This window comes from Paroedura picta, chromosome 13 (genome assembly GCF_049243985.1).
Source record: "Paroedura picta isolate Pp20150507F chromosome 13, Ppicta_v3.0, whole genome shotgun sequence".
NCBI classification, from domain to species: domain Eukaryota; kingdom Metazoa; phylum Chordata; class Lepidosauria; order Squamata; family Gekkonidae; genus Paroedura; species Paroedura picta.
This window is the reverse complement of record NC_135381.1, coordinates 14,325,219-14,346,055: the sequence shown is the minus strand read 5'-3', so window position 1 is coordinate 14,346,055 and position 20,837 is coordinate 14,325,219. Positions and strand designations below refer to the sequence as shown.

Genomic DNA, 20,837 nt, shown 5'->3' with positions numbered 1-20,837 from the left:
TGACCATCCTGCCCTCTTCCTGAATATGTCTGGGGAAGAGAGTGAGCAATACCTCTTCTGGGGATCTGGTTACTTCATCTTTCTCGCCATCCATGCACACCCCCACCCCAACCCCACTGCCTGTCACACCATCCTCTGCCACTAACCGCATGTACGCCATCTCCTATTCTTATGCACCTATATCAGCTTGGCAACTTCTAGGGACAAGGGGAGGTGAATGAAATCTTCCTGCCATCTTTTTCTGGCCACCGGATTCCAGGCTAGGGATGCCAGCCTCCAGGTAGGGCTTGCAAATCTCCAGGTATTACAGTGGATCTCCCGTCTGCAGAGATCAAAATGGCTGCTTTGGAGGGTGACCTCTATGGCAGTGTACCCTGATGAGGTCTCCATTCCCCGAGCCTCACCCTCCCAAATCTCCAGGTATTTCCCAACCAAGTGCTGGGAACTTTCTTCCAGGCCATGTGTCGTATATGCCACCAGTCCCCCTATGCCCATCTCCTGAGATTGACAAGTAATGGGGCAGGTAACGCCCTTCCCAGGGTTGGAGTTGGCCCCTGGGTTACCAAATGCTGATGCTTGACCTTGGCTAGGTTTTTCTCTGTCCTTCCCCATCCACTGTGTGTCTTCCCTAGCGTGCCTTACCAAGCCAAAATGAACACTTGCAGCAGTCAAATAACGGCTTGCTGCTATGCCCACCAAGGGAGTTATTTTTCCATCAAACAAACACAGAACACAGCAGAGAGCCTGTTGTTTGTTTGCTGCAGCTTCAGGAGTGGATTAACCTCCTGCTCAGAGGAGTTTCTTGTGTTGGCGGGGTTTAGAATATGCAAACAGCAGAGCACCGGGCTGCTTAAGTTTTATTTCAAAGAGAAATAACTTTGTAGAGAGAGAGGAAAGGGAGTCCTACCATCTAACTCTCTTTGTTATGGAAGAAAGCAGGGAGGAAAGGCGCTCAAAGGAGCAGGAAGTCTGCAAATGAGCCAAGCAGGATATAAGAGGAGACGGGTTGAAAAACAGCAGGAAGTTCTTAAGCTAACTATGCTAAATACGCATATTCTCTGATGCCCCCTGCAGGATGGTCTTCATATGTCTCTGAACCATGCACACCACAGATTCCAATACTTTTACCAGTTGACATTTCACTGAGCTAGTTAACACTACACTGACTGGAGCTTCAGCATTAATCCACTGTATGTGAGAAAGAGTGTCTGGATGAACATTATCCAGAGAACTGCAGGAAGGAAGAAGATGAGAGATCCATTCATTGTCTGTGTTTCATTTTAATTGTTTCTTTTTCATTGTGGGAACGAGAGGAGGAATCATAGTTAGGAATTGAGGCATATAAATCCTGTGCTGTTACAGAGGTTTTGCCACCTTATTGCATAGCACTGGGTTCTGGTGCACGGATCTTTTAACGAGTCAGGACTCACGAGTGGGGTATGCTTCAGCAGATGCTTAGATTCAAGTGGGTAGCCGTGTTTCTCTGAAGGAGCACAACAAAAACAGAGTCCAATAGCACATTTAACACCAACAAAGATTAAAGGTAAAGGTAAAGGTATCCCCTGTGCAAGCACTGAGTCATGTCTGACCCTTGGGGTGACGCCCTCTAGCGTTTTCATGGCAGACTCAATACGGGGTGGTTTGCCAGTGCCTTCCCCAGTCATTACCGTTTACCCCCCAGCAAGCTGGGTACTCATTTTACCCACCTCGGAAGGATGGAAGGCTGAGTCAACCCTGAGCCGGCTGCTGGGATCGAACTCCCAGCCTCATGGGCAAAGCTTTCAGACTGCATGACTGCTGCCTTACCACTCTGCGCCACAAGAGGCTCTGAAACAAAGATTATGACCTGAATAAATCTTTGTTGGTCTTAAAGGTGCTATTGGACTCTATTTCAGAGGCTTAAATTTCTACTGCCCCTGTGAATACACAGAACCAAGGTTCCCAAGCTAGGGTGTCTGCTGTATAGCCCATATGCCCCGTGAAAAGCAGAAAGAGAAAGAGGAATGTATTTTTTAAAAGATTTCATGGGCCCCATGTTGCAGACTTTGGCATTATAGGTGAGTCCGGAGTAGGCTTGCCAACCTCCAGGTGTTGGCTGGAGATCTCCCGCTGTTACAACTCATCTCCCGGTGACAGAGATCAGTTCCCCTTGATGGAATGACCCCTTTGCCACTCTCAGATTCCACCCTCCAAATCCCCAGATATTTTCCAACCCAGAGCTGGCAACCCTAGTCCTGAGCCTAGAAAGTTTATCAGCCGCTACTCCAGTGGGACAGGTGCAGGGGTTTTGTTAAGAGGTACACCTGGAGCCTGCTATGTGAGCAATCTTCCAGCCTTGATGCCTTCCTGTGCCTACGATAATGGCTTTTGCCCCTTCTGCCCCTGGCTGGTAAGGTCTCCATCCCATTGTGAGGAAAGCCCTCCACTTCAAAAGAAACCTGCAGGACTCTTCTTCCCCACTCACAGCCAGGATGGGGAGGAAGGGGGAATGGGTGGGGGGCATTGGGGCTTGCTGCAGCCTGCAAGGTGGCTTATATTCTGGCTGCAAAACACGGCACTGTCTGCAGTTGGACACATTAGGGCCGATTTCTACATAAGATTGGGTCGTGGGTAAAAGTTCAGTCTGTTCTCTCTGGGTTGTAGTGGAATGCAGCAGCACCTGGGGTAGGACAGAGAACCGAAGCTCCCCCAAGCCTCCTAAGGCAGGGGTAGTCAACCTGTGGTCCTCCAGATGTTCATGAACCACAATTCCCATGAGCCCCTGCTAGCGTTTGCTTGCAGGGGCTCATGTGAATTGTAGTCCATGAACATCTGGAGGACCACAGGTTGACTACCCCTGTCCTAAAGGACACGCTGTAGGGAAGATTCTTTTAGGCAGAACAAGAAATGCAGCAGGGAAGGAAATGTGGGCATGCATGCATGGTTGTTATTGTTTTTTTAATGTTCCCTCCAACCCATGGCACAGATTCCCTACAAACTGAACCACCTGAATGCCCCTCTCTCCTAGTGGATTGTATGTGCATGTTGATGACGATAACCCCAGCACCTAGATGCACCACCTTGCAAAGATCGGTTGTTCTCCCTGCCCGGCTTAATCTATGCATTGCTCCCCCCCTCCCTTTGCACACAGCCCTCGGGGAGGGCTGGAATGGCTGGAAGGAGTCCGGATGGGTGGGAGGGAAAAGGCGAGACTTCAGCCTCCCCCCTCCCCAGCCTCTTCCCTCCCCGCCCCTGCACACCCCCTCCCCCCTTGTGCGTTCCCTTCACGGCTGTATCTGTCTCTTTCGTCCGCAGGGGGAGGGGTTACACCAGCTCCGAGAGGCTTTGAAGATTTTAGCTGAGAGGGTTTTAATCTTGGAAACAATGATTGGGCTTCATGGTGAGTAGAGACAGACAGAAGGAGAGAATCCCCAGGCCAGGGGGCTTAGGGAAAAGGGGACCACCCTGTGCTTGGCAAAAAGAACATAGATCCACAAGACGTGCATCTTGGCTGGCCATGTGCTTGACGGTCCTTAGCAGAAGGTAGAGACCAGGTGTGCCAAGGTTCTGTGACAGGCAGTCTTGTGTTTGACCCAATGGGACACAGGTGGTCAATTTTGCCGCAAAGGCTGTGCACAGGTAATGCAGGTGAGCAACAATTTAATCGCCGCATCGTCCAGCTGCAGAAACCCAGGTCCTGAAAACATCAGCCCTGTCTGTCGTGGTAGGCTTATGGGCAGCAGATCCCTTCCAGAACCAAACTTTCTCTCCAGATGTTTCACTGGGTGCCAGTGGGGGGACAGCGGCACTGCTGGGCACAGGACAGCTGGCTCCGGTTATTGCCAGGCCATGAGGATGGAAAAGGTCTCCTGGACCCACTCTGGGTTCCAAAGGCAGTGTGGCCAACTCACAACCAAAGCAGTGGAAACGTGTACTGACCCAGTTCTGGCCAGATTAGGGGGCACTGCTGCCTGTTCCTGGGGCCATCTGTGATTACAGGATACCCTCTGGTGGCAGAAGGAGGTAACGGTTACTCATGCTCTTTTTAACAGGAAAAGCATACTTTAGATGCCAATAGCAACACTGGGTAGCTAGCCCAGCCTTTCTCAACTTCTTTACTATTGAGAACCCCCTGAAACATTCTCCAGGCGTCAAGTAACCCCAGATGTGGCACAATCACGCAGAATATGGTTGTCCACACATAGGTCTACATATGTGCACAGGCGCAGCAGCTGGTAAAAAGGATGGCAGTTCTCAACCTTTTCTTGCCCCCCCCCAGCCACCCAAAATGTCCAGTTCATTCTTGTCATGGTCAATCATGGCCCAGATTTTTTGATTCTCATTAACTGGGCACATTGGCCCAAGGTGCCCAGAGTTTTAAGCTGGTCTGTGCGATGTCTACAGCGAAGCTAAAGCAGAGAAAGCTTGCTCAGGAAGGAGGAGCAGATGGAAGTGGGCAGGAACACTTGTGGTGAAAGGAGATGAGTGTGGAGGACCTCGCACAGGCAAAAAAGCACAGTGCAGCATTCCCTAGTGTGCAATCAAGTGAGCCAGCTGATGGCGTTATGGTTACACACTGCACCCGCACAGCCTTTCAAAAGAAATCTATCTAAAGGTCAGAAAGAGCACTCTGAGTTAGGGCCCTGATATCTGTTGGGAGGCAGAGAAGGCTTGACCACTTTGGTTAGGAGTGTGGACTTCTAATCTGGCGAGCCGGGTTTGAATCTGCGCTCCCCCACATGCAACCAGCTGGGTAACCTTGGGCTCACCACAGCACTGAGAAAGCTGTTTTGACCGAGCAGTAATATCAGGGCTCTCTCAGCCTCACCCACCTCACAAGGGTGTCTGTTGTGGGGAGAGGAAAGGGAAGGTGACTGTAAGCTGCTTTGAGCCTCCTTCGGGTAGAGAAAAGCGGCATATAAGTACCAACTCTTCTTCTTTAGACCAGTGGTTTCTGAACACTTTCCGACTGGGTACTGTAGGTGATGCTAGGAGATGAACTAAGAACTTTTGAACTCCTCTCTTCCTGGATTCCACAGCAGTCTGAGACGGAGAAGGCAAATCCTGTCCAGGTGCTGGTCTCCTCCAGAGAAGTAAAGATGGGCAACTTCCCCCCCTCCAAACTCAGCAGCATTTCCCACCCCCTCTCAAGACCCCTTGGTGTTCTGATTCTGCTCTCAGCAACAGGCTCTCCCCCCTTTTTTTTCTTCCCCATCTTTCTCTCCCCGTATTGAGAGTGAATGAATTCGCACTCTGTTCTTCTCAATCTCCACTAGGCCATTAGCTTACAAAGCTTCCTAGAGCAGCAGGCCCGGCTGGAGCTCCTGGCTAGGAGGGTCACCTTGCTGGAAGCTATCATCTGGCCAGGTAACAATAAACCAAAGGGCTTCACCTCTCCTACCTCTCCTTCCGTCCTCCTTTAGCATGATGCCTTCACCAAGTGGATTGAGAGCCCATGGCCTGAGGAGTCTCACTGCAGCCTGGGCTTTCTCCCCCCACAAAAAAAACTTTTGCATGCAAGGTCAGTTTTTTCCTGTGTATTCAAAGCCCCCGCAGAAGACAAAGTTCTTCTTGTTTTTAATTCCAGCATGGCATTGTTTGTTTGACCCTTCTTGTTCTATGGCCACCCATGAGTGGCTACGTGGACTGAGCCCCTTCTTTGTCACTCCAGCATGAATCCAAAGGGAAGCCAGCACAGCAGATACCCCACTTCTGCAAAAGCGGACCAATGTTTCTGCAGAATGGTGGCGTTTAATTGGGGGCAGATTTAACCCAAGAGCATGGAGGCCTGCTGTTCCGAAGCATGTGTGCACGTGTCCAACTCTGCCTATGCTCAATGGCACCCTTGTTAAACCAGCCTGAACGTTCAGGGGAAATAAGCTCTTTTGGACCAGCTGGGAGTTAACAGTGAACTAGCACTATGGGATTAGCGTGTATGTGTTTGTGTGAGGGTGCAGAACTAAGCACTGTAGGGCAGGGGTAGTCAACTTGTTGTCCTCCAGATGTCCATGGACGACAATTCCCATGAGCCCCTGCCAGCAAACGCTGGCAGGGGCTCATGGGAATTGTCATCCATGGACATCTGAAGGACTACAGGTTGACTACCCCTGCTGTAAGGAACTGAGGCAGAATTTAAGGGGGGGGGGTCTGGCTTCTGTGTACACCTGAGTAACTGCCAGGTAACATCAAACAGGAATCACTTGCTGGATGGGACCAAGGGCCATTTCACAGAGCAGGCCAGTTTTGACAGCAGCTCCCAGAAGCCTCCAGGAAGCTCCTAAGCCTGGCCTAAAAGGCGGTGGCTTCCCCTGATGTTTGTCTCCACCATTGGATATTTAAAATATACTTCCTTTCGACATGGAGGGAGTTGCCTTAAACGGCACGGGCTGAAGCGCCAAACGGGTAGGGAGATCAGAATGTGGGTGATCGGCTCGCTCGCTGTTGGCAGCTGGAGAATGTCCCCAATTGGGACAGAGTCCTTTGGGGCAGCAGGGCTCAACCCTCTCCCCAGGTCTTTCCCAAGTCAAGGCTTTTGCCCATGGAGACAACATAGTTCCTGCCCTGCTTGAAAGGCAGCAGTTCTGGGGTACAGTTGAAAATAGAAAAACACTCCCTTCCCAGGACCTTAATTCAGGACCTCCTCCCCTCAAGCCTGGAAAAACAACTTAGGAGATGCCTTTGTGGCTGCTTACTTTGGTAGTAAGATGAGCTTTATTATCTAAGCCTGCGGTCACACCTTTTCCATTGTTCTCTTACCCCTGGCCATGTCAGGGGGGTGGTATCTGCTCTGCCCCGCTGCCCCGTCATCCAGCTTTTGCAGTCTACATATATTATCCAAATGAATCAGTTATTTACGTCCCACAAGACGGGTTATTAAAGCAAAGTGACTTCCAACACAAGGGGCACCTCTCTGTCCTTAAGCCAGCCTTTTGCAACATTTTTACCACTGAGAAACCCTGAAACCTTCAGGCTTCAAGAAACCCCAGGAGTGGCCCAATCAAGCAGAATACATGGCTAAGAAGCAGAGCAGTGGACACGCCCACTCAGGGCCCCAACCTTTCCCATCCCCTCTGGGCCTGTTGACCATTTTGGGAGGGGTGGGTGGGTCAACCTGATCACACATGGTCCTATCTCCTGATAAACGCTTAACAAAATTTAAAAAATACATTGAAATGAATTCACTCCCACCCATTTGGGAAACCCTTCTAAGGTTATCAAGAAACCCCAGGGTTTCACGAAACCCTGGTTGAGCAAGCCTGCCTTAAGCTGACCAGTGAAATCCCTGCACGTTCCTCTTCAGCATCCAAAACGTCACCAGATGTCACCCGTCCATGGTCACGCTTACCTCTGAAGCGCTGAGGCTTAGAACTTTTTCTTAAAAACAAACCTAGGAGAAATGAAAGCTGAGAATCGTGCTGGGGGTGGGGGGAGGGATGTCAAATTCCATGGCAAGAGGGAGGAACGTTGGGTCTGACTCTACTTTCCCCTCTTCTTCACACGCCGATAGAACCAGAACTGGGATCGGGCCTTGGTCCTGCCTCCACTAGCGCCCCCAGCTACTACCGGGGGAAGCGTGATGAGATTCTGGCAGCCGACAGGGTGACCTCACGCCAGCAAGCCCAGAGGAAAGAGAAGAAGACGGAATGAGGAGCAACCAGCTTGCCTGCTGAGTGCAGAAGGAAAGCACCCTGGCATTCACAGCGGTCTCCTCTGGGGCGGTGCCCAGCCCTCTGCCCACCTCCGACCGTCGCAAGGAGAAGCAGCAGAAAGGGGTGCAATACCACTGTGCCTGGGAGAATACTTGCTTGCTAACAACCCTGCTTGGTATTTATTTCCTTTTGTGCAAGGGGTCTGTAACCCATTTGTCGTGTGCCTGACTTAAACGGTCGCCGGAACCGGGGCTGTGTGCACCTTTTGTGATTCCCTGATCGTCCTGCAGGGGGAGCTCTCCATCTCTCGGTGCTATTTTTGCAGGGATGCGTTTCCCCCTTCCCTAGATGCACTGGCTTGTAGTTTGCTGATACTTCCCTGCCACTGTGGGGCTGGATGCTAGCCTGGGACTTCACTGGACTAGAGCTGCAGATCTGTGCTGCATTCTCGCATCCGTTCTTGGCTCCCCCTGCCTAGGGGCTCCTCTTCCCCGACAGGCTGGCAAGGGAATGGGTGAAAGAACCGGAGGCCTTTCCAGATTGTTTCAGTATGCAAAAGATGCACAATTGTCGTTCTGTTCTCGTGGGAATCCAGAGGGAGATCATCTGAATGACTCCTAGTCCAATCACAGTATTTTTTCTCTGAAAAAAAAAATTCCCTGCCACATTCTTTACCCTTACTAATGTTCTTGGAGTGCCTTGCAGACTGAATGTCTTAGGTACCTTTTGGTTAGTACCTGTAACATAAGCGGTATGATCATCAGCACCCCCCCCCAATGCTATTTAGACCACAACCTTCTTGTTTAGGAGCCTGAGCACTCCCAGCAAGAAACATGTCCTTGTGCTTTTAAATTTGGGGGAAGGGTGAAACCTTCAGGCATTTGTAAGGCTGCCTCACCCTACTATGAGCTTGTTTCCCCTTCGTAAAACTATGGTTTTTGTGCACTTCTAGCGTACAACTACTCTGTCCAAAAATCAAGACAAATCAAGAAAAAATCAAGAAAAAAAATAAAAAGTCAGACATGATAGCCCCACAACCACTGGTAGCAAGATTTTACATGCATATACACACAAAATCCTCCATCTGGCTGCTTCAGTGTTAACTTCACCACCAACGGTATAATGCATTTCTTTCCCCATCATCTGGAGGCAGCCTTTTACCAGCACTGCAATTCCCAAAGACATGAATGGTCTCCTGGTGCTGCAGAGCCCCTGGATGTAGCTAGAATGGCTCCTGGGAATCGTAGTCCATGGACATGTGCAGAGCCACAGTTTGGCCACCCCTGCTCTAGACCCCTGACCTGGACATCTGGAATCTTGCAGGCACGCTTGTCTCCCACATCCACAAAGCCCTGTCGAACAGTGAGGTTTGTGAAGCATAGTCACCTGGTGGCCCTAGATGAAAAAGGAGGACATCCAGGGCCGGAAGAGGAGGGGGCATAGAAACACAAGGCCCTTTTGGAGATGCAGCTCCCCCTTGCATATCTCCCCAAACACTGAGGGCTAAAAACTTGCTTTTGGCTAAGATTTTCAGGCATCTGTGCCAGTTGTCGGATGGGAAGGGCGTTTCCACCCAGGCAGAAGACTACCCGTCTGCGCTTGCTCAAACCGTAGGCCCTTGAGACTTTTGCACAGCTGAACGGCAAATGTCTTCAGCAGGCACTCTGAGGAGCATGGAGGGGAAGGGAACTATTTTTTTTGTATCGTATACACTTTAGGATTTCAGATGTGGGTACCAGTCCTATCAAGGCCAATAAAACATCTCAGAACACGAGTCCAGTGTGCATGTTTTCGTACAAGAGAAAGCAGAGCGTCTTTCCTCTAACTGGAGCCAGGAGGACACTGGGTGAGTGCATTTCATTTCAGTTTATTAAGCATCCAGGTCTACTTGGGGAAGACCAGACTGGCTTCTCTCAAAGCTACTGATGGGAAGAACCTGAACGCAGAGCTATTGAATCCCTGCACCAAAACCTTTTGGAATCGGTTAACAGCACAAACCGGGGCAAGGGCTACTGTGGTTTTATTGCGGAAACGTGCCCCCCCCCCCCCGGCACGCATTTACATGGCTCTGGAAACTTTGGATTTTCAAAACAGAGGCCCAGAAGGAAGGAGATGCGACAGGGACCCGCGATGGAGTCAGAGCAGAGGCAATTCTGCCTTCTCCCCGGTCATAACCCTTGATCCCACTAGCTCGCTCTAATTGGCAAGACGTTCTAGGTGTGGTTCAAATTATTTTGATGGCATAGCTTTTATTCCCTGGGAGGAGATCTCCAAGCTCTTACCCCAGGTTTGCTAATCTGAAATCCCTTTTAATGGGGGATGTCAGAGTCTGAATTTGGGGTCGTGTGCATGCAAGGTGTGTACTCTGCCGCTGAGCTATGGCTTCTCCCGGCCACACACAGATGTTCCAGCCACGCTGTCCTGCTGGGGGCCAAACCAGAAAAGATGCAGAGAGTTCTGAGACTAGAACACCCAGTTTTTTAAAAGTACAGTTCTTCATGGCAAACAGCGCCCTCTTGAGGCTCTTTCAGTTCAGGACAAGGATGCAAGGGAAAAGGGGACCACCATGCTGCATTTTATTGCATTTTATTTTTTATGTTTTAAAGCAAGGAACTCCCGTCACGGAATGCCCAGTGTCTCTTCTGGCTTGGCCCTGAGAAGTGTGCCATGAAGGTGAGGTTACCAGGGAAGCAGTTGGCAAGCAAATCTCTGTGGCCGCTGAGATACTTGAGTTCATATCCTAGGAAGCTTGGCCTTTTGCAATCCTATCTGAAAGACTCCCTAGCCCGGCCTCAACTCTGGCCTTGAGCAGCCCGGGGCTGTCAGAGCACCTAAGCCCAGGGCAGAGATTGTATCCTGGTGCAGTAGGACATCGGGCAGGGAACAGAGCAGTGGCGGTGCAGAAGGAGCTCAAGACGAGAATTGCGAACAAACAGCACACTAGCCTGCTTTTCTTGGGACTGTGAGTCTCTGTTGCGGTGGTCATGCACAACTCCATGCACAACAGTTAGTCGGAGGATGCTCACAGATAGCCTGGCTATTGAAGGATGTTCAGTTTTATGTTTACTCTTTTACTGGATATTTATGAGTGTTTGTCCATAAAATCCACATTCCTGATTAATATGGAACCCAAATGGACCTGATTTCCCCTCCCCCATGAAATATTTCTGCTGTACAAGATTCCATTCTCAGCAGAGGAAGTGGGGGTGTTTGCTGGATTTTAGTCCTCAAAGAACACAGAACTAATCCATTCCCTGGCAAATGGTCCTCCCAGGTGCCACAAGCCCATCTGTTTTTGTTTTTTCCTCACAGTCCTACCAGTCGCTTTGCACAGAAATAGCTTATGTTTTGGAGTCCTTGAATGCAAAACGGCAGGATTTTAGACGCCTTAAGTCCCTGGAGTCCTGCAGGTTATTCATTCCAGGATCACAAATTATTAGCCTCCCAGGTGATCGTGGAACATTTACTCATTTGAGAGAATAGGTACTTGGTCCTGCGGGCAACTCAAGTAGTAGCAGACAGTGGTGAGAATGCTCCCTGGCCAACACAAAGGTTGCTGCAATCAGAGATTAATTCATCTACCGGGGTGGACATGTATTCTGTGCTGCTCCACTCTTCTTGAATGCAAGGGAAGGTAACTGTATTTTGTTTCTTCAAGGGTCTTCATGATTGCAGCTTGGAATGAGGGGGGAAATGCTCAATCAGGGGGAAAAAAGGGCAACTGGTATCCATATCTTAGATCCTGTAGTTTCAGGAGTCTTGGGTGGTAGAAGGGAAAAGCCATATTCTCCCTGGGAAGATTTCTTCGCTTGGAGCACCTGGAATTCTGCCACCCAGCCAACAGCTTGTTTGCCCCTTGGGTGGTGTTTGCTTGGTCATAAACTGCAAAGCTTCCGTCCAACTGAACCTCCGTATCAGCTTTGCTCCTTGTTGGTCTTCCTGTTTCGGCCTTCCTTGCTAGATTCCAAGAAGAGCCTATACTCATGCTGGGAATGGCTTGTTTCCTTCCCAAAACGTAGCAATATCAGCAGAGACTTCCTTCCTGTGTTGACTCACTGGTGGGGACCCGTCGGCTTGCCATGAGCCAACTGGCCCTCTGAAGTCACCACGGCTGAGTCTCCAACATGGCCTCCAGTCAGCAAAGATACAGCACCCTCCACGTGGCCTGTGGCTGCCAGAGCCACGACTGCCTGTTCTGTTGAGAAACCCATCTTCTGGAGCTGCTGCAGCCTGGCAGGGAGGGAGGCATGAAGAAGACGGGTTAATGGTCAGAAGCTTGGGCAGATAATTATCACAGAATCAAAGTTGGAAGGGACCATACAGGCCATCTAGTCCAACCGCCTAACTTGCCTTTCAAAGAAGAATATCAAATGACCAAGATTTGGAGGGGGGGGCATTTCAAGCTTTTGCTCTGTTTGGTGAAAACTTCAGGCAAGGGGCCTGATGTTTCTCCTGTCCCCAACATAGACATCCTCTGTGCTTTCCTCCTGGTTATTCCCAGAGAACCATATGAAGAAACGGGGATCCTTGTTGTGATTACATGAAGCCAAGAAGCAGAGTTCCTGTCCATGAGCCAAAGCAGAGCCCCCTGATTGGACAACTACACCAACCAATAGCAGGCTGGATCCTGTGTGCAATCATGCGTCCTTGATGCTAGCTCTAGGATCCCCGTTCCCCATCTCTGCTAGCCCACATACACAACACAGACCATTCATTAACCAGGACTTCTTGACCTCTTAACTGAGATACTCTTGGGCGGCCAGGATCCTGCTGCCTTATTCTTGCTGCTGGCAAAGAACTCTGCCCACATTAGCATTCCGCATTTAAAGTTCTTAGTTCAGACTGACCCAATTTGAACGGCTTTGATTTCCTGCCAAAAGGCCCAGTTTAGCTTCCAAAGACAACTGTGGGTGTTCCCTTAGTGGGTGACAACTGTTAAGAAGTGTCTCTCTTTGGGAGGCGTCCCCTTCAAGCTGAATGGAGGGTGTATCACTGAAAAAACACCTTAAAACCCCAGTATTCAGCATATCGCACAAACCAAGAAAGTGTTGCCCCAGAGATGTGGGCACCATGAAACACCTTTTTCTTAGAATTCTCCTTACCGGAGAGAAGACACCGAGGATTTGGATAGTTTTACTTTTCCATCGGCTGCATCCTGCAGGGAGGCCTGGATTCCAGCTTGCAACATCTCTTCCTCCATCAGGGATTCGTGCAGGGCTGAAAAAGGAATGTTTGACGCCCCAGAGGGGCCTGAGAAGGGAGATGGAAAAACAGACATGGAAGGCAGGCCGGATTCCTGCTCCAGCTTTTCTTCTCCCCAGTAAGGGAGAGATGGTGGAGGTGGAGGCTGGGTGGGAAACACTCTTGGGAAGACCGGTTGGGACTGCAGTTCCACAGCAGAAGGAATTCTGAGAATTGGACGAGAAAAGACAAAAAAAAAAAAAGGTTTTGAATGAAGTCAAATTGAGATACTCCACAAATTAAAAATTTGGGTCTGTGCTTAAAAAATGCAAGTGCGCATATAAAAAGGTAATGCGTGTAAACAGTTGTAAACAGTAACAATACAATGATGACAATAGAACAGTATGCTGGAACAGCAGAACAAAGGAGAACAGCAATTTAACTACAGCGTACCGACGGCCCTGTGGGTTGGACAAATTATTGTATTATTTATTAAGATTATTCTTGACTTCAGAACTGTCAGTGAGAGCTCTCCTATTAATTAGAGTTGGAGTAGGTACTCGATTTCAGTTCTAAACTCCAAGGTAAATATTGTTGATCGATTGACTGGATTTGTTTGATCTATTCAAATAAATAAAAAACAAAACTAGAGTACAAAGTTCACCAAAGGCCATGGGTGTACCTGCAATGTACTTCTCAACCCGCCAAAAAAACTTTGGTTTGGTGCAATATCCTTGGAGATTCAAACCAAGATATTGATTACATGCCCATCCAGTATGAAGAGAGGATCCAACCACACGCCAGAGAAATATCCCTGATACTTTGCATATGCAGGTCTTACATCTACCTTTCAGTTCTGGCTGCTGGGTCAGTCGTTGGAAGGAGTCCGGTGGCCGGAGGCTTGACAAAAGGGAGGAAAGAGACCCCTGCCAATGACCTGCAGATGATCCCATTGTGCCACCTTTCCAGGCTTCTCTCTGACAATTCCAGTCGGGAGAAGATTCCAGCACAGTCTGAGAGGGTCCCCAGCTTGTCAAGGAAAATTCCTCCTAACCAGGAAAGCCAGGACCATCTATGCCTGTAATAATTAAGGGCAGGAGCTTTACAGTAAATGATCTGCCATAAAAACATATGAACTACAACTGAATTCAAGGGGTCTGATTGGCTGGTTTAGCAAAGAATTAGCATATGGCTGTAGTTGGATGCTGTGACACAGTTTACTAATGTAAAAGGATTGATTTTTGCTTATATATTCCTACTGTCATGATGGTCAGTTCATAGTCTGAGGAGGAGTGCTTGCACTCGAAAGCTCACGCCTTGAATAAATCTTGGTTGGTCTTAAAGGTGCTACCGGACTCGGATTTTGTTGTGCTACTTCAGACCAACACGGCTACTCATTTGAATCTCTCCATATCCTGTGTCAGACCTTAAAGCTGCCATTCTTCCACAAAGAAAGACTTCCAAGGGAGGATCCATCACAAAGCATCCGAATTCATTTTAAAACCAGGCCCTGCAGAAGTGGTCCCAACAAAACCTAGCAGTGGCTCAATTGCCTGGGAAAGTCCTTCCAGTCCCCCTTAAGAGGTTTATGCTCACTCGTAGCTGGTTACTATGAACAGGCCTATCCTATTAGCCAACATCAAAGTGGTATGAGATAAGGGTATTTGACAGAATAATGCCAGTCTTCCTTCAAGGCTACGCTTTATGGATGGGCCATTTTATTAGGCAAGGGCTATGGCCAAATACCCATTAGCATTTAGGGCAAGTAAAGTCTCCTGGCTAAAGTAGGTTTGTGTAGACAAAAAAGCAATCGACAGGCTTCAACTGGAACACCTCTGCATAAGACTGCACTGTATGCAGCTCTCTGCTAGAGGAAGCAGGACGGCCTGTGCTATGGATGCTCACCAGTGCAGACTCAAGAGCAGCAAAAGGATACAAGCCAAGCACGTCAGCAGCCCACTGGCGTGCAAGAGGAAAGGAGAGCTGGGAAACAGGATTCGGCTGACCCCAAGCAGCACCCCGGCTGCAAGAGCCGCCGGAATCGCTCCTGAGACCCCCCCCTGCTTCTGTTGCCTTTGGTGGTGCCCCAGCATGGCCAGGTGCACAGGTGCGTAGCCACCAACAGAAGTGGCAGGCTGAGCATCCCACAGTCCAGCTAGCAGGAGGTAGAGCAGGGCTGAGACGGTGGCTCCCAGGAGTGAGGCGTGGAGGTAGCGGAGGGTGCCCAGACGCAGCTCCTGACGCCACCCCAGCAGTGGGAAGAGCATCACGTTGAAGAGAAGCCAGGTGGCATCTTCGTGGCACAGGCAGTAGGTCACCAGGCGATAGGCTGCAAAGGGACGGAGAAGGCAACGAGTTCAGGATCATCTTTATTTGAAGGGGGGCCGTGGCTCAGTGGTAGGGCATCCACCTGGCATGCAGAAGATCCCCGGTTCAAATCCTAGGCAGCATCAAAGGGATCTGGCGAGGTGAAAGACCACAGCCTGAGACTGGACAGCTGCTGCCGGGCAGACTAGACAATCTTGACCTTGTTAGACCAATGGTATGGTTTGGTGTAAAGCAGCTTCATGTAGTCCTCTGTTTCTATGCAACACTCTCTTGGTGTCCATATCCACGCCCGCCTTCATTCATTCATTCATACGCACCAAGACACACATGCAGAAACAGGAAGCCGAACAACTGACCCTGAAGAGTGCCGCCTGAAGAGAGCCCAGCTGGGTGACCTTGGGCTACTCACAGCCCTGATAGCGCTGCTCTCACAGAGCAGTAACATCAGGGCTCTCTCAGCCCCAGCTACCTCACAAGATGCCTGTTGTGGGGAGAGGAAAGGATGGCGATTGTCAGCCGCTTTGAGGCTCCTTCCGGTAGAGAAAAACAGGGTGTAAAAACCAACGCTTCTTCCTCTTCTGCTTACTTCAAACTGCACCCCTTTCCCACTAATCATGAACTCCCTCCCCCTATCCCCAAGTCTTCTGTTCTTTCTTAAAAACTTTTCTGCACTTGGAATGTGCACAGATATTCCATAACACTTCAGTGATTAGGGAGCTATTCATTTCTCAGAATACCAAAACTAAGGCATTGTAGATTAAAGCAGCTTGCATCTTTGCTTCCCTGCCCTCTCTTTTGTATAACAGATAGATATATTCACAATGTTGCTTATAGAAAGCTAAGACATTTACATTACAAAATTCTCTAAACATTGAAAATAGTCCCCTTTCATGCCAACTACATATGATAAATTAACCATTTTATATTGCTAAACGAGTTAAATAAGTATGAAACTTCAACTTTTTTCACATTAATTGTTCCCTTCTGCCTCAAAAAAGAGAAAAACTAATCATCACCCCCCCAGCTCCCACACTTCACAAATGTTTACATCTCTAATCTGCGCACATGTGCATGCCTACACACAAAACCTGTTTGCATGCAGAAAGGGTTTGTGGTCATTCCTTGGTCTCTATAGATCCCAGCCAACATGTGATCAGAAGGCTTGGGTCTGAAATGAGTCTGAAATGGATTGGGGGGGTGGAAGAGTTTTGGATTTCACAGAGTTCATGTTGCTTTGGGTGCCTGCCTGTGTGCTTGCTTTTGTGCCCGTGTAAGGCCTCTCCATTTGTACACATTGCAATTTCCTCCTTGATCTTCACATACCACTAGTTAAGCGCCTGGACCCAAGACCTCTAGAACCATCAAAGAAGGGAAAGAGCCACCCAGAGGAGCCAAACACCTACCATGGAGAGGCTTGAGTAGCAGGCCAGGCACTAAGGCCAAGTGATCCCCGATGCCCATCAGCCAGAAGAGGCAGAGAAGCAGTGGGAGGGTGGAAGAAGCAATAGGAGGGTGCTGCAACCCCCACAGTCTGATCAGACGCCTTCTGAGCCGCATCCCCCTAGGAGAGAACATTAAAATTTGGACCGTAGGTTCATATTTATTGGTGACAGCTTTAAGAGCTGCTTCAGTTTTTGCAGAATAAGCAGGGACCCATTTTATGGATGGAGCTCATAACTAGCAAGGATTCTCTGGGATTCAGGTAATTCAGAAGAATCCTCTACCAAGCAGGTGTTCTATTACAGAGAGCTACAGGTAAGACCAGGGGATTACGATAGGTTTTCTTTTCAGCTTACATTGATATTTAGCAGATTGCTTGCTTTTTGGAGCCTCAGTAATTCTAACAGCAGCCCTGTAAATATAGGTGATCCAAAATTATGTCTACCTGTATTACAGTTTGTATATTTCTGTTATTACAAATGTGAAATCTATGCTAGTTGAGACATAAGATTGCCTAGGTTGAAGGGAAGACTTGAACCATGGATGTGACGGCTGACAGTACCAACTTATTTGTCATCGTCTCCCTCCCACAACTATAAGTATAATAAAGGCAAGTTGAATAGTGCCCTGGTTATGCTGGGTTTTCCAGACTATATGGGGATAATCTGGCAGTTTGTCCCTGATATTCCACTAGTAACTGTGGCTGGCATCTTCAGAGGTAGGACACGGCAATATGGGAAACTCTCCATCAATCCCACCTTGTCGTGTCCTTCCTCTGAAGATGCCAGCCACAGTACCTGGCAAAACATCAGGCTACAGAATCTGGAAAACCCATAACAACCTGCGGACGCTGCTTCCAACAATTCATTTAATGATGCCATTTCAAGGAGGCTATGGGATAACAAAAACAGATGAAGTCTTATCTGAGTCAACAAAACAAAATCAGAGAGTCCAGTGGCACCTTTAAGACCAACAAAGAGTTATTCAAGGCGGCTTCCTCAGACTAAGGAAGAGTGCTTGCCCTCAAAAGCTCATGCCTTGAATAAATCTTTGTTGGTCTTAAAAGGTGCCACTGGACTCTGATTTTGTTTTGTTGTGCTGCTTCAGACCAACACGGCTACCCACTTGAATTTATCTGAGTCAAGCGATGGGATTCATTTCGGAGTGTTCGAGTGCCTCTAACTGTCCTGAAGACTGGATTATACATTGTGAGTTAAAATAGATGGGGCTTCCAAGAGGGAAATTCTCCTCTCCTGCATCTCAGGTTCACCTGAGCAATTTGGCTGGCAGTTCCAGAGACACAAAACAAAACACTTCCTAACACAGTATTTCAGATGCTGAAACTAGCAGTACGTGGCAATGGTTCATCCGGCTATTATAAAGGGATTATATAAATTACATCAATTCATGCAGGACAAAAGCTAGGCCAAAGGCAAGACAGCTTTGGAACTTCCACATTCAGGGGCAGTATATCTCTAACTAACATATGCGCAGCTTCTGCCAGGGCAGCAGACCCTTGCTTTGACCCAGTTCTGATATTCTCAAGAGCATTTCAAGGTCGTGTTTGAACCCCAGCTCCTCTCCGGGCAGAAACGTCCCGGAGTGTCAATCCAAGTATGTTCCAGTTCCCAAACGGGCGCTCCTCTCAATTCTGCAAAATCCGCCGGCAGCCTGCGGACAGACCGCTTCCTTTTACCGGGCTCAATTGCAGCTGCTTGCTGAGTCGGGCCGCCGTGGTCGCCCCAGCCCGGATGGTGGCAGCGGCGGCGGCGGCTCCTCGGCACGGCAGACACCGGTGCGCAGTTCAGCCATTTTGCGCTTGCAGTCTTTCCCATGCAGGCCGCTTGCGAGTCTCGCCTGCACATGCCTGAAACGGGCGAGGGGGCGTCGCTAAAGTGTCACCGCTAGACGAAAGCGACGAAGTCTGGGGGAGGGGGAATCAATCCGCCAGGGGATTCGAACTCTGACCCTGTGTTTGCTGCTGCGTTTTATGGAGGTCGGGAAGTCTTGCTCCCCTCTCTAATTGGAAAAATACAATGTCCCCCCCCCCCCGTTTATTTAACATTTGCTCAATAATATATAGATTCTTGTTCTTCCACCACGGCCCTTGGTGCTTCCTTGAGCACACTCCTGCCAGCCTGAAGCAGCAGCTGAGGGGAACCACAGTACAGCCATGCCCATGGACCAGGTGGGCAAGACCTCATGAGGCCCTGCACCCGAGAGCCAGGGGACCAAATCTGGAAGCGAAAGGCTTACTCTACCTTGCTAGATCAGGGGCTGGTCCAGGTAGAGAGTGGTGGGCTCAGTGGTATCTGTGTGTGGCCGGCAGGCCATGGAGGAGGGCAGAGCAAATAGCAGAAGCCACTTGTAAAAGAGCCAGACCCTCCCTTACCATCTTAAGGTCAACCTTTCACATTGACTTTTGGAAAGAGAAGAAAGCGAAACCCTTGAAAACAGAAGCATCAGACGAAGGGAGCTCTGATTCACAAGCAGGGGATGGCTGAAGCCCGTTTCATCAATGCTTCATTTTGTCTGTAGCCCACTGGCTGTCTGGATGCTGTGCTGCATCTGAACTGCCTTGTGCTTGGAGGAGTTGCACGTTTAACAATAATAATAATAATAATAATTTTAAAATTATAGCTTTCCCTTCCTGGTTGGCTCAGGGCAGGTAACAACGGGATTCATACAGTTAACTTCACATCGGTAAACAGTTTTTGAACATATTAAATTATGTTGCTTGTAATTCATTAACCTAATATAGAGGGAATGCAATTTTGTTGGCCGGGTGGGTGTTTTGGATGGAATATTTCCTGTTTCGTGGTTAGGGAGGCCAGTGTAGGCCTGGCAGAACAACTCTGTCTTGTAAGCCCTTCGGAACTGTTCAGGGTCCCAGCAGGGCAGCTGTTTGGACACAGCGCACCATGTCAGAGGCCGCTGTGGGCCAGGCAGCCCGTGGGGAAAGCCAGCACCCAGGTTAAGGTCAAAGGATGGCAACGTTTTGATTGTGAGTTCATGGCCAGGTGCTGCCTTATCGATGTGTCTGTGGAAAGTTTTTTGCACAACCCTTGCAATGTAGACGTGCCCAACCTTTGGCAGAGGTTGAGATTGGTCTCCTGTGGTGAGCCTTACCACTTTTCCTTCCAGTTTAGACCTGTGAGTGCCCACCCACAATTTGCATCAGGCCATAGGTCCATCAAGTTGACCCTCCCCATGGAGAGCCAGTTTGGTGTAGTGGTTAGGAGTGCGGACTTCTAATCTGCTGAGCCAGGTTCAATTCTGCACTTCCCCACATGCAGCCAGCTGGGTGACCTTGGGCTCTCCACGGCGCTGATAAAACTGTTCTGACCGGGCAGTGATATCAGGGCTCTCTCAGCCTCACCCACCCCACAGGGCTTCTGTTGCGGGGAGAGGAATGGGAAGGCGACTGTAAGCCGCTTTGAGCCTCCTTCGGGTAGGGAAAAGCGGCATATAAGAACCAACTCTTCTTCTTCCATGGAGAATGGTCTTCCCCAACATCTGCTACCTTTTAAAACAGGGGTAGTCAAACTGCGGCCCTCCAGATGTCCATGAACTACAATTCCCAGAAGCCCCTGCCAGCATTTGCTGGCAGGGGCTTCTGGGAATTGTAGTTCATGGACATCTGGAGGGCCGCAGTTTGACTACCCCTGTTTTAAAAGGTATAACTGAAATACGCCAAGATTGAACTAGGGGAGGTTCTGACTACTACACAGTAATGGCTCTTTTTCTGAGCCATGATACAGGGGTGTACATTTCATAAATACACTACCAGTAAGTATCTTCCCCAATCGCACTCCAACAGTGCCTACTTTGGGTTGGCGAAAGCACTTTATCAGTTCTCAAGGCCACCATCTCAGTTAGAAAAGGGATGGAGGGCACACTGCATACCTTTTTAACCAAAAGGGCCACTAAAACCTAGAAGCATCCCTTGATGCACAGATTATATTCCCATGAGCTAGTCTGGATGGGTTTTCTTTTTTTTAAAGCTGGCCTGTTTTGTTTTCCTGCTATGTTAGTGGCAGCAGACCGGTGCTACTCTAAACACCGGTCCACTGGTGGTTTTAGAAAGGTGTGAGCAGGACTCCCTGCAGGCCCTCTTTCCTGTTCTTTCTTAAAATGGCGGACAAGGTTGGTGATTAATGGCAGGCACTTTCCCAGTTACTTATTTCCACATCTGGGACAGTGTCTGCCATTAATCACCAACCTTAACATTTTTATTGCCCCAACGTTTTTGTGAAGGGC

At 49.1% G+C, this 20,837-nt stretch overlaps 2 protein-coding genes across 7 annotated transcripts in view; one reads left to right on the top strand and one right to left on the bottom strand.

The window, feature by feature from the left end:
* EMID1 (EMI domain containing 1) overlaps positions 1-9,402 on the top strand; it is a 67,209-nt gene extending 57,807 nt beyond the window's left edge. Inside the window, exons 15-17 of one of the 4 annotated variants that reach the window (XR_013226120.1) lie at positions 3,295-3,379; positions 5,256-5,346; positions 7,487-7,545. Coding sequence is in view for 3 of the 4 variants with exons in the window: in XM_077307219.1 (XP_077163334.1) it covers positions 5,256-5,346; positions 7,487-7,626 (231 nt within the window). In the remaining variant the exon portion in view is untranslated. Of the gene's footprint in view, positions 1-3,294; positions 3,380-5,255; positions 5,347-7,486 lie in introns of all 4 variants that reach the window. The other 3 variants (XM_077307219.1, XM_077307220.1, XM_077307221.1) reach the window with 3 other exon arrangements.
* Positions 9,403-10,189: 787 nt separating this feature from the next.
* Positions 10,190-18,457, bottom strand: RHBDD3 (rhomboid domain containing 3). 3 transcript variants are annotated; one of them, XM_077307224.1, is made up of 6 exons: positions 18,274-18,424; positions 16,541-16,698; positions 14,746-15,138; positions 13,657-13,822; positions 12,731-13,036; positions 10,190-11,858 (listed from the first exon to the last, which is right to left on the bottom strand). In XM_077307224.1, exons 2-6 carry the CDS (start codon positions 16,692-16,694, stop codon positions 11,681-11,683), a joined length of 1,197 nt encoding a protein of 398 aa, XP_077163339.1. In that variant the 5' UTR covers positions 16,695-16,698; positions 18,274-18,424; the 3' UTR covers positions 10,190-11,680. The 3 variants fall into 3 exon arrangements, with proteins under 3 accessions (XP_077163339.1, XP_077163337.1, XP_077163340.1); XM_077307222.1 differs by lacking the exon at positions 16,541-16,698 and having other exon boundaries at positions 18,274-18,457; XM_077307225.1 differs by lacking the exons at positions 16,541-16,698; positions 18,274-18,424 and adding an exon at positions 15,494-15,602.
* Positions 18,458-20,837: the final 2,380 nt, after the last annotated feature.